The sequence below is a fragment of the Anolis carolinensis genome, unplaced genomic scaffold, assembly GCF_035594765.1.
Source record: "Anolis carolinensis isolate JA03-04 unplaced genomic scaffold, rAnoCar3.1.pri scaffold_14, whole genome shotgun sequence".
Taxonomy (NCBI): Eukaryota; Metazoa; Chordata; class Lepidosauria; order Squamata; family Dactyloidae; genus Anolis; species Anolis carolinensis.
The window spans coordinates 4,447,302-4,459,801 of record NW_026943825.1 but is presented as its reverse complement, the minus strand read 5'-3'; the positions used below and the strand labels follow the sequence as shown (position 1 = coordinate 4,459,801).

The window sequence follows — 12,500 nt, the reverse complement described above, 5'->3', positions numbered from 1 at the left end:
GCTTTGGGAGGCTGAGGTTCGAATCCCCGCTTGGCCACGCAAACCCATTGGGTGGCCTTAGGTGAGCCACACATAATAATAATAATAATAATAATAATAATAATAATAATAATAATAATAAGAATAAGAAGTATTATTATTATTATAATATTATCTCTACAAATACAAATATTATTATATTTTACTCTATTTATTATGACTTGTATTATTTTCCTGTTTGTTTGCCAGGCTCCCCTGTGGCCTGGCCAAGCAAACAAACAATAATAATAATAATAATACTAATAATAATAATAATATAATTATTGTTACATTTTACTCTATTTATTATGACTTGTATTATTTTCCTGTTTGTTTGCCAGGCTCCCCTGTGGTCTGGCAAACAAACAAGCAAACAAACAATAATAATAATAATAATAATAATAATAATAATAATAATAATATAATTATTGTTATATTTTACTCTATTTATTATGACTTGTATTATTTTCCTGTTTGTTTGCCAGGCTCCCCTGTGGTCTGGCAAACAAACAAGCAAACAAACAATAATAATAATAATAATAATAATAATTATTATTATTATTATTATTATTATTGTTACATTTTACTCTATTTATTATGACTTGTATTATTTTCCTGTTTGTTTGCCAGGCTCCCCTGTGGCCTGGCAAACAAACAAGCAAACAAACAATAATAATAATAATATAATAATAATATTTTACTCTATTTATTATGACTTGTATTATTTTCCTGTTTGTTTGCCAGGCTCCCCTGTGGCCTGGCAAACAAACAAGCAAACAAACAAACAAGTAAACAAATAAACAAACAAGGCTGAGACAGAGGAGACGACTAGGACACAACAGAAGCTGGATGGCCATCTGTGAGGAGGGATCAAGCTATGTCTCCCCTTATATCAGAATTGAGTTGGACTGGATTTACCCATCTGCTTTTATAATGACAACAACAACAACCATAATAATGTGTTGTCGAAAGCTTTCATGGCTGGGATCACTGGCCTCTGTGAGTTTTCTGGGCTGTATGGCCATGTTCCAGAAGCATTATATATATATTATATTATATATTATATACTAGCTGTGCCCGGCCATGAGTTGCTGTGGCAAAGTTGTGGTGGTATTGGTTAAAAATTGTTGTGTAATTTTTATTTGACGTTATTTGCAATTTTTTATTAATTTTATTGTAAGCTATATTTTTATTTATTATATTTTATTATTTTCTTGTATTATTTTTAGTTATTTTCTGTTATTATAGTATTTTATTGTATTACTTTTTAGTGTTTTTTATTATTTTTTATTGGGTTGCTAGGAGACCAAGTTGGAGGAGCTTAGCCTTCTAACTGGCAGCAATTGGATAAAAGCAATTATTCCTCTCTCTCTAATTAGGACTTTATTTTTCTTTTCTTTTTGTTGTATCAACCTAGAGGCGTGGATGATGGGTTGTGTTGTCAAATTTCGAGGTTGGGAGGCCTGTAGTTTTGTTGTTTTGTGGGTCGCCGTGATGCCATCACTCTTTTATATATATAGATATTATACAATAATTCTACCACAAAAAACCTGGGAAAACATTGACTCAAGTATAAGCCAAGAACGGTAAATCACAGAAATAAAAATAGATAATAATAAAATGACGTTTTTGAATATTTACATAAAACTACCTAATCTATTTCTAGGCTCGAGACACGGAGACGGCGGAATTGGCAGCGATTAAAATTGTGAAAATCGATCCAGGTAAGGCTTGGGACTTCCAACTTTCTACACTGTGTAGTTAATGCAGTTTTGGAGCCACTTTGTTGCTGTGGAAATAATGCTTTGCAATGAGACAAATCCGGGAAAAATTTCCTTTTTCCAGGGGACGACATTGGGTCCATCCAGCAAGAGATCACCACACTCAGGGACTGTCGACACCCGAACGTGGTGGCCTATTTTGGCAGCTACCTCAGGTGAGAGATGTGTGTCTAGACTGCCACATTAATGCAGTTTGACACCGCTTTCGTGGCCATGAACTCTTGGGAGTTGTAGCTTTGCAACGGGCTGGATGGCCATCTATTGGGAGGGCTTCAATGGGGTCTTCCTTCTTTGGGGTTGGCCTGTGTGGCCTTTGGGGGTCTATAATTCTTGATATTTTTCTTTTTTTTTAGGAATGATCGGCTATGGATTTGCATGGAATACTGTGGAGGCGGTTCACTGCAAGAAATCTACCATTGTAAGTTTGCGGATTTCACATCTACACTATAGAATTAATGCGGTTTGAGACCACTTTAGCCTCCATGACTCAATGCTATGGGATTATGGGTGAACTCGGAATATAGGGCTATATGATTGTGTTAATAATACCTTTAAAAATATAATCCTTTTATCTTTCAGCAACCGGACCCCTCTCCGAAAAACAGATTGCATACGTCTGCAGAGAGACTTTGCAGGTGAGTTTAGCAAAGTTTATACAGAGTTTATGCCGAGTTTCACAATTCAGAAATTTTTAATATGATTCGTTAATACAAATCTCCAAATTACTTATCGGAACAGGACCCCCCTTCCTCCGAAGCATTGCAAAACAAAACGGAAGCCTCCAAAACTTTTCGGAGAGATTAATAACACTTTGTTGTTTGGGAGTGTTTCAAACCGTCATGTTATTAAAAAGTAATTTTCAAAAAATTCCTAAAAATCAGTGGAAGACCAAACCGTTCTGAAACTCGGCAGACTAAAAGTCCTCAATGTTGCCTAAAAGGGTGCCAAGTTTCAGAATGTATCAGTCATCCGCTGATTTTTAGGAATTTTTTAAAATAGGAAGGGATCCCATTTCGCTTCGTAATCCCAATCATGTTAAGATTTGTTCCATTGGTGGCACGGGGTGACCCTGTCCTATCTTTAAAAAATTTCTAAAAATCAATGGATGACCAAAACGTTCTGAAACTTGGAAGGCTTAAAGTTGTTGACGTTGCCTACGAGTGTGCCAAATTTTATCCCAACAGCCATAAAAATGGCAGAGAAACCAGCCTTGAAATTTCACATTTTGCCACCAGTGGAACAATGGGATTACGAAGTGAAATGGGATCCTAACCCATCTTTTAAAAAATCCTAAAAATCAGTGGATGACCAAAATGTTCTGAAACTTGGAAGGCTTAAAGTTGTTGATGTTACCTTCGAGTGTGCCAAGTTTCATCCCAACAGCTATAAAATGACAGAGAAACAAGCCTTGAAATTTCACCCCATGCCACCAATGAAACAATGGGATTACGAAGTGAAATGGGATCCTGACCCATTTTTTAAAAAATCCTAAAAATCAGTGGATGACCAAAACGTTCTGAAACTTGGAAGGCTTAATGTTGTTGATGTTGCCTAGGAGTGTGCCAAGTTTCATCCCAACAGCCATAAAAATGACAGAGAAACAAGCCTTGAAATTTCACCCCGTGCCACCAATGGAACAAATCTTAACATGATTGGGATTACGAAGCGAAATGGGATCCTGCCCCATCTTAAAAAAAATCCTAAAAATCAGTGGAAGAACAAAATGTTCTGAAACTTAGCAGACTTAAAGTCCTTGATGTTGCCTACAAGTGTGCCAAGTTTCAGAACATTTCAGTCATCCGCTGATTTTTAGGAATTTTTTAAAATAGGAAGGGATCCCATTTCGCTTTGTAATCCCAATCATGTTAAGATTTGTTCCATTGGTGGCACGGGGTGACCCTGTTCTATCTTTAAAAAATTCCTAAAAATGTGTGGATGACTGAAATATTCTGAAACTTGGCAGACCTAAAGTCCTCGATGTTGCCTAGAAGTGTGCCAAGTTTCAGCCTGATAGCCATAAAAATGACAGAGAAACAAGCCTTGAAATTTCCCCTGGTGCCACTAAAGAGATTGGGATTACAAAACAAAATTGGACCCTGCTGCATCTTAAAAAAATTCCTAAAAATCAGTGGATGACTGAAATATTCTGAAACTTGTCAGACTTAAAGACATCAATGTTGCCTACAAGTGTGCCAAGTTCCATAACATTTCAGTCATCCGCTGATCTTTAGGATTTTTTTAAAAAATAGGGCAGGATCCCATTTCGCTTCGTAATCCAAATCATGTTAAGATTTGTTCCATTGGTGGCATGGGGTGACCCCGTCCTATATTTAAAAAATTCCTAAAAATCAATGGATGACCAAAATGTTCTGAAACTTGGAAGGCTTAAAGTTGTTGATATTGCCTAGGAGTGTGCCAAGTTTCATCCCAACAGCCATAAAAATGACAGAGAAACAAACCTTGAAATTTCACCCCATGCCACCAATGGAACAAATCTTAACATGATTGGGATTACGAAGCGAAATGGGATCCCACCCCATCTTTAAAAAATTCCTAAAAATCAGTGGATGACTGAAACGTTCTGAAACTTGTCAGACTTAAAGTCATCAATGTTTCCTACAAGTGTGCCAAGTTTCAGCCTGATAGCCATAAAAATGACAGAAAAACAAGCCTTGAAATTTCCCCTGTTGCCACTAAAGAGATTGGGATTACAAAACAAAATTGGACCCTGCTGCATCTTTAAAAAATTCCTAAAAATCAGTGGATTACTGAAATATTCTGAAACTTGTCAGACTAAAGACATCAATGTTGCCTACAAGTGTGCCAAGTTCCATAACATTTCAGTCATCTGCTGATTTTTAGGATTTTTTAAAAAAATAGGGCAGGATCCCATTTCGCTTCGTAATCCCAATCACGTTAAGATTTGTTCCATTGGTGGCACGGGGTGACCCCATCCTATCTTTAAAAAATTCCTAAAAATCAATGGATGACTGAAATATTCTGAAACTTGTCAGACCTAAAGTCGCCAATGTTGCCTACAAGTGTGCCAAGTTCCATAACATTTTAGTCATCCGCTGATTTTTAGGATTTTTTTAAAAATAGGGCGGGACCCCATTTCACTTCGTAATCTCAATCATGTTAAGTTTTATTCCATTGGTGGCACGGGGTGACCCCGTCCTATCGTTAAAAAAATCCTAAAAATCAATGGATGACCGAAACATTCTGAAACTTGTCAGACTAAAAGTCCTCAATGTTTCCTACAAGTTTGCCAAGTTTCAGAATATATCAGTAATCTGCTGATTTTTAGGAATTTTTAAAAAATAGGGTGGGGCCCCATTTCGCTTTGTAATCCCAATCATGTTAAGATTTGTTCCATTGGTGGCACGGGGTGACCCCGTCCTATCGTTAAAAAGTTCCTAAAAATCAGTGGATGACTGAAATATTCTGAAACATGGCAGACCTAAAGTCCTCGATGTTTCCTACAAGTGTGCCAAGTTTCAGAATGTATCAGTAATCCGCTCATTTTTAGGAATTTTTTAAAAATAGGGCGGGATCCCATTTTGCTTTGTAATCCCAATCATGTTATGATTTGTTCCATTGGTGACACGGGGTGACCCCGTCCTATCTTTAAAAAATTCCTAAAAATCAATGGATGACTGAAATATTCTGAAACTTGTCAGACCTAAAGTCGCCAATGTTGCCTACAAGTGTGCCAAGTTCCATAACATTTTAGTCATCCGCTGATTTTTAGGATTTTTTTAAAAATAGGGCGGGACCCCATTTCACTTCGTAATCTCAATCATGTTAAGTTTTATTCCATTGGTGGCACGGGGTGACCCCGTCCTATCGTTAAAAAAATCCTAAAAATCAATGGATGACCGAAACATTCTGAAACTTGTCAGACTAAAAGTCCTCAATGTTTCCTACAAGTTTGCCAAGTTTCAGAATATATCAGTAATCTGCTGATTTTTAGGAATTTTTAAAAAATAGGGTGGGGCCCCATTTCGCTTTGTAATCCCAATCATGTTAAGATTTGTTCCATTGGTGGCACGGGGTGACCCCGTCCTATCGTTAAAAAGTTCCTAAAAATCAGTGGATGACTGAAATATTCTGAAACATGGCAGACCTAAAGTCCTCGATGTTTCCTACAAGTGTGCCAAGTTTCAGAATGTATCAGTAATCCGCTCATTTTTAGGAATTTTTTAAAAATAGGGCGGGATCCCATTTCGCTTCGTAATCCCAATCACATTAAGATTTGTTCCATTGGTGGCACGGGGTGACCCCGTCCTATCTTTAAAAAATTCCTAAAAATCAATGGATGACCGAAATATTCTGAAACTTGTCAGACTTAAAGTCATCAATGTTGCCTACAAGTGTGCCAAGTTTCAGCCTGATAGCCATAAAAATGACAGAGAAACAAGCCTCGAAATTTCCCCTGGTGCCACTAAAGAGATTGGGATGACAAAACAAAATTGGACCCTGCTGCATCTTTAAAAAATTCCTAAAAATCAGTGGATGACCGAAATTTTCTGAAACTTGGAAGACTTAAAGTCATCAATGTTGCCTACAAGTCCACCAAGTTTCATCCTGATAGACAAAAAACTGATAGAGCAACAAGCCTCCAAAACGAATGACTAATTGGATTTCAGCCACTTCGCAGACCTCTATTATGCATATTCCTACCTGCAGTCCAGGTAACATTAGGACCCACCTTCTGTCCTTCAGGTGTCAATCAAAGCCGAGACGAGCAGGTGCTTCGTTGTGCCCAGGGCAGAATTCGTCATAGCTTTGCTTTATTGCTTTTAGCTTGGGAGTGGTTGACGAAGTATAGGATTAATTGGGTGCTCGCTTGACATCCAAAGCATGAGATGTCATAATAATGCCACCGGGAGTTAAACCCTTGTGCCGGCTAAACTGCTGACCTGAAGGTTGGGTTGCTGGCCTGAAGGTTTCTGGTTCAAATCAGCGAGATGGGGTGAGCTCCTGCCTGTCAGCTCTAGCTTGGCAGGGACATGAGAGAAGCCTCCCAGCAGGATGGTAACACATCCCCTGGGCAACGTCTCTGTAGACAGCCAATTCTCTCACACTAAAATTGACTTGCGGCCCGTTCTCAAGTCACTTCTGACACGATTAAAAAATTATTTATTATTACTAATAATGTTATTGTTATCCATCACTATTATCCTTAATATTTATTAATATTATTATTAATATTCATTATTATTTTTTTCTATGTATTATTATTAGGTTGTTGTGCATTTATCATTAATATTTATTAATATTATTATTAATATTCATTATTGTTTTTTCTATGTATTATTATTAGGTTGTTGTGCATTTATCATTAATATTTATTAATATTATTAATATTCATTATTATTTTTACTATGTTTTATTATTGGATTGTTGTGCATTTTGATATTGTTAATGTAATAATAATAATAATAATAATAATAATAATAATAATAATAATAATTCATTACATTGTCGAAAGTTTTCATGGCCTGAATCACTGGGTTGTTGTGCATTTTCTGGGCTGTCTGGCCGTGTTCCAGAAGCATTCTCTCCTGACGTTTCGCCCACATCTATGGCAGGAATCCTCAGAGGGTGTGAGGTATAGTAGATGTGGGCGAAATATCAGGAGAGAATGCTTCTGGAACATGGCCAGAGAGCCCGGAAAATGCACAACAACCCAGTGATTCTGGCCAGGAAAGCCTTTGACAACACATTATTATTATTATTATTATTATTATTATTATTATTATTTATACTCCACTTTTTTCCTCGACAAAATGTAAAAGTCAGTGGAAAAGCGTCCGCATGAGAGATTGTTACACATATTTCCCTTTGTCCCAATAATGGACTTTACCAAGTTCGACCTTTGAGAGGAAATTCCATTTTTCCGCTGCTTGTTCTCTCCTTTTCCTGCCTTTCCGTCGGAAAAAACAGCTCTAAAAAGATGAATCACACCACTTCACCTCCCTTGCAGAGAAGTCTACAGATACTCCCGATTAAGTTCGGATATTATTGTCTGCAAATACTCTCTAGCTTTGGATGTTTTGCAATGCAGTTCCTTAACCAGGTTGGAGTCTGATCTTGCCCAGTGGGTTAAACCCTTGTGTCGGCTGAACTGCTGACCTGAAGGTTGGGTTGCTGACCTGTAGGTTGACAGTTCAAATCCGTGAGACGGGGCGAGCTCCCGTCTTGCTTCAAAGCGTTCCTTTAAAGACTCTGTTGGCATCTATAGTCCCAAGCGCAGCTATTTATTTACAGTATTTCAACTAACTCAAGCCTCAACTGACTTCTGAGTTCCAACTAACACAAGCCTCAACTGACTTCTGAGTTCCGATTAACTCAAGCCTCAACTGACTTCTAAGTTCCCACTAACTCAAGCTTCAACTGACTTCTAAGTTCCCACTAACTCAAGCCTCAACTGACTTCTAAGTTCCGACTGACTCAAGCCTCAACTGACTTCTATGTTCCAACTAACTCAAGCCTCAACTGACTTCTAAGTTCCAACTAACTCAAGCCTCAACTGACTTCTGAAGTCTGACTGACTCAAGCCTCAACTGACTTCTAAGTTCCAACTAACTCAAGCCTCAACTGACTTCAAAGTTCCAACTAACTCAAGCCTCAACTGACTTCTGAGTTCCAACTAACTCAAGCCTCAACTGACTTTTGAGTTTCGACTAACTCAAGCCTTAACTGACTTCTAAGTTCCGACTAACTCAAGCCTCAACTGACTTCTGAAGTCCGACTGACTCAAGCCTCAACTGACTTCTAAGTTCCAACTAACTCAAGCCTCAACTGACTTCTAAGTTCCAACTAACTCAAGCCTCAACTGACTTCTGAAGTCTGACTGACTCAAGCCTCAACTGACTTCTAAGTTCCAACTAACTCAAGCCTCAACTGACTTCAAAGTTCCAACTAACTCAAGCCTCAACTGACTTCTGAGTTCCAACTAACTCAAGCCTCAACTGACTTTTGAGTTTCGACTAACTCAAGCCTTAACTGACTTCTAAGTTCCGACTAACTCAAGCCTCAACTGACTTCTGAGTTCCGACTGACTCAAGCCTCAACTGACGTCTGAGTTCCAATTAACTCAAGCCTCAACTGACTTCTGTTCTGTAGTATAGGAGGCTTGTGGATGTCCAACAGGCATTGATCTTGCAAAGTTTCAGAAAGATTCATTCTTCCACGGATTTTTAGGCATTTAAAAAAGTTTCTACAAATAATTTTTAAAAATATATAAAAGAGGCATATTTCCTTGAATTTCTGCACAACGAGACCACCTAAGCAGGACATGGATCCTGCAAAGTTTCGGAAATATTCATTCCTCGAGTGATTTTTTAAGGAATTTTTCAAGGTTGTTTTGTTTTCCTTCTTTTTCAGGGCCTCCACCACTTGCACACCAAAGGGAAAATGCACCGGGATATTAAGGTGGGTGCGGAATTTGGGAATACGTGGCTCCGGAGAAGGCAGGAAGGGAGGGAAAGGAAAACAAAGAGACCACGAGGCCTCCTCTTGTGTAAAAATAGCCGTTTGCAACTTCCTCTTCTGATCTATCCTCTGACTCTGTTTTCCTTTGCAGGGAGCCAATATCTTGCTCACGACCAACGGCGACGTGAAACTCGGTCAGTTCCTTTTCTCGGCTTCCTCTCTCTCGCAAACTTTTTCCTCCCTGACTCAGTTCCCAGCCTTACGAAACGAGGCTCTCTAGTCCTCTGCTTGGACGGGGTCTTTGGACTAGATGATCTTTGGGGGTCCCTTCCAAACGTATTATTCTATATTTTCCCGAATTCTCATTTTTCCCGGCAGCGGATTTCGGTGTTTCCGCGGAACTGACGGCATCGGTCGCCAAGCGGAAATCCTTCATCGGAACCCCTTATTGGTAAATACTACGTAAATACATAAAGTTGCATTGCCTTCCTACCAAGCCTACACACTTATCAGCCTTGCTTGTCTTTTTTATTATTATTATTATTATTATTATTAATAATAATAATAATAATAATAATAATAATAACAATAATAATAACAATAACACTTTATTTGTATTCCACCCTATCTTCCCAAGGGAGGCTTGAGATAGTTGGAACTTAGAAGTCAGTTGAGGCTTGAGTTAGTCAGAACTTAGAAGACAGTTGAGGCTTGAGTTAGTTGGAACTTACAAGTCAGTTGAGGCTTGAGTTACTTGAAACTTAGAATAATAATAATAATAATAATAATAACAATAACAATTTATTTGTATTCCACCCTATCTTCCCAAGGGAGGCTTGAGATAGTTGGAACTTAGAAGTCAGTTGAGGCTTGAGTTAGTCAGAACTTAGAAGACAGTTGAGGCTTGAGTTAGTTGGAACTTACAAGTCAGTTGAGGCTTGAGTTACTTGAAACTTAGAATAATAATAATAATAATAATAATAATAATAATAATAATAATAATAACTTTATTTTTATACCCCGCCCCATCTCCCCGAAGGGACTCGGGGCGGCTTACATGGGGCCTAGCCCGATAAAACAATCAAATATCAATGATACAACAATAAAACAATTATACCAATAAAACATCAATTATCAGTAAAACAATCAATAAAATCGACATAAAACATACAATATTAAAACAGGAGACTAGTTCATAAAACCCAGTACAGAATGTGCCGGAATGGGAAAGGTATTTCACGGTTGAAATGGACAATAGAAGACAATTGAGGCTTGAGTTAGTTGAAACTTAGAAGACAGTTGAGGCTTGGGTTAGTTGGAACTTAGAAGTCAGTAGAGGCTTGAGTTAGTGGGAAATTAAAAATCAGTTGATGCTTGAGTTTTCGGAACTTAGAAGACAGTTGAGGCTTGAGTTAGTCGGAACTTAGAAGTCAGTTGAGGCTTGAGTTAGTCGGAACTTAGAAATCAGTTGTGGCTTGAGTTAGTTGGAATTTAGAAGTCAATTGAGGCTTGAGTTAGTCGGAACTTAGAAGTCAGTTGAGGCTTGAGTTAGTCGGAACTTAGAAGTCAATTGAGGCTTGAGTTAGTCGGAACTTAGAAGACAGTTGAGGCTTGAGTTAGTGGCAACTTAGAAGACAGTTGAGGCTTGAGTCAGTTGGAACTTAGAAGACAGTTGAGGCTTGAGTTTCCGGAAATTAGAAGTCAGTTGAGGCTTGAGTTAGTTGTAACTTAGAAGACAGTTGAGGCTTGAGTTTCCAGAACTTAGAAGACAGTTGAGGCTTGAGTTAGTCAGAACTTAAGACAGTTGAGGCTTGAGTTAGTTGGAACTTAGAAGTCAGTTGAGGCTTGAGTTAGCCGGAACTTAGAAGACAGTTGAGGCTTGAGTTTCCGGAAATTAGAAGTCAGTTGAGGCTTGAGTTAGTTGTAACTTAGAAGTCAGTTGAGGCTTGAGTTAGTCAGAACTTAAGACAGTTGAGGCTTGAGTTAGTTGGAACTTAGAAGTCAGTTGAGGCTTGAGTTAGTCGGAACTTAGAAGACAGTTGAGGCTTGAGTTAGTGGCAACTTAGAAGACAGTTGAGGCTTGAGTCAGTTGGAACTTAGAAGACAGTTGAGGCTTGAGTTTCCGGAAATTAGAAGTCAGTTGAGGCTTGAGTTAGTTGGAACTTAGAAGTCAGTTGAGGCTTGAGTCAGTTGGATCTTAGAAGTCAGTAGAGGCTTGAATTAGTGGGAACTTAGAAGTCAGTAGAGGCTTGAGTTAGTTGGAACTTAGAAGTCAGTTGAGGCTTGTGTTAGATTATTTTATTTTTGTTTATATTCCTACATGTATCCTCCTCGGATAGGATGGCTCCGGAGGTGGCGGCGGTGGAGAAGAAAGGCGGCTACAACCACCTCTGCGACATTTGGGCCTTGGGCATCACGGCCATCGAACTGGCAGAGCTGCAGCCGCCTCTCTTTGACCTTCACCCCATGAGGTGCTATTATTATTATTATTATTATTATTATTATTATTATTATTATTATTATTATTATGTTGGCTTTCTTAACCTTGTTTAAATGATGCATTCCTCTGAAACATAAAATAATCTCATTTTCCTTCCATCCAGGGCTTTGATGCTGATGTCCAAAAGCAGCTTCCAGCCTCCCAAACTCAAAGACAAGGCGTCTTGGTCGCCCGATTTTCACAATTTCCTCAAACTCGCCTTGACCAAGAACCCGAAGAAGCGCCCGGTCGCAGAAAAACTCCTCCAGGTAAATTATTGGTGGTGATTTTTTTTTCCAGCGCCGATTGTTTTCAAGTACTAGCAAAGGTCTTTAAGCACTGCACCCAGTGTGCCCATCACCATTGGGACCACCTTCCCTGGCTTGTGCCAGAGTCTTTGCAGTTCGATCTTCAGATCCTCTTATCATGTCAACTTTTCCAGGTGCTCCTCTAGTCTTTATTATTATTATTATTATTATTATTATTATTATTATTATTATTATTATTAAGGTTCCCAGTCATTCTTGAATACGGACTCTTGTTGATGCAGCCGAGAATCGTATTGGCTTTTGTAGCTGCTGCACCACAGTATTGGCTCACATTCCATCTCTCCTTGTCTTTTAGCATCCTTTCATTTGCCAGCCTTTATCCCGGACGCTGACCATCGAATTGCTGGACAAAGCCACGAATCCTGACCTCACGACCGCTGCCTCTGCCTTGGATGATGGGGATTTTGAGGTAGAATCTGTGGCCGTGAATCCATGATCATTGCTATTGTTGTT

General features: G+C 38.7%; 1 protein-coding gene across 2 annotated transcripts in view; it reads left to right on the top strand.

The window, feature by feature from the left end:
- Nucleotides 1–12,500, top strand: part of map4k2 (mitogen-activated protein kinase kinase kinase kinase 2) — a 45,067-nt gene that overhangs the window by 3,817 nt on the left and 28,750 nt on the right. For both annotated transcript variants that reach the window (XM_062964814.1, XM_062964815.1), the window contains exons 2-11: nt 1,685–1,742; nt 1,864–1,954; nt 2,153–2,217; nt 2,379–2,434; nt 9,192–9,239; nt 9,391–9,433; nt 9,618–9,690; nt 11,579–11,710; nt 11,843–11,987; nt 12,343–12,456. In XM_062964814.1, coding sequence (XP_062820884.1) covers nt 1,685–1,742; nt 1,864–1,954; nt 2,153–2,217; nt 2,379–2,434; nt 9,192–9,239; nt 9,391–9,433; nt 9,618–9,690; nt 11,579–11,710; nt 11,843–11,987; nt 12,343–12,456 — 825 coding nt within the window. The remainder of the gene's footprint in view (nt 1–1,684; nt 1,743–1,863; nt 1,955–2,152; nt 2,218–2,378; nt 2,435–9,191; nt 9,240–9,390; nt 9,434–9,617; nt 9,691–11,578; nt 11,711–11,842; nt 11,988–12,342; nt 12,457–12,500) is intronic.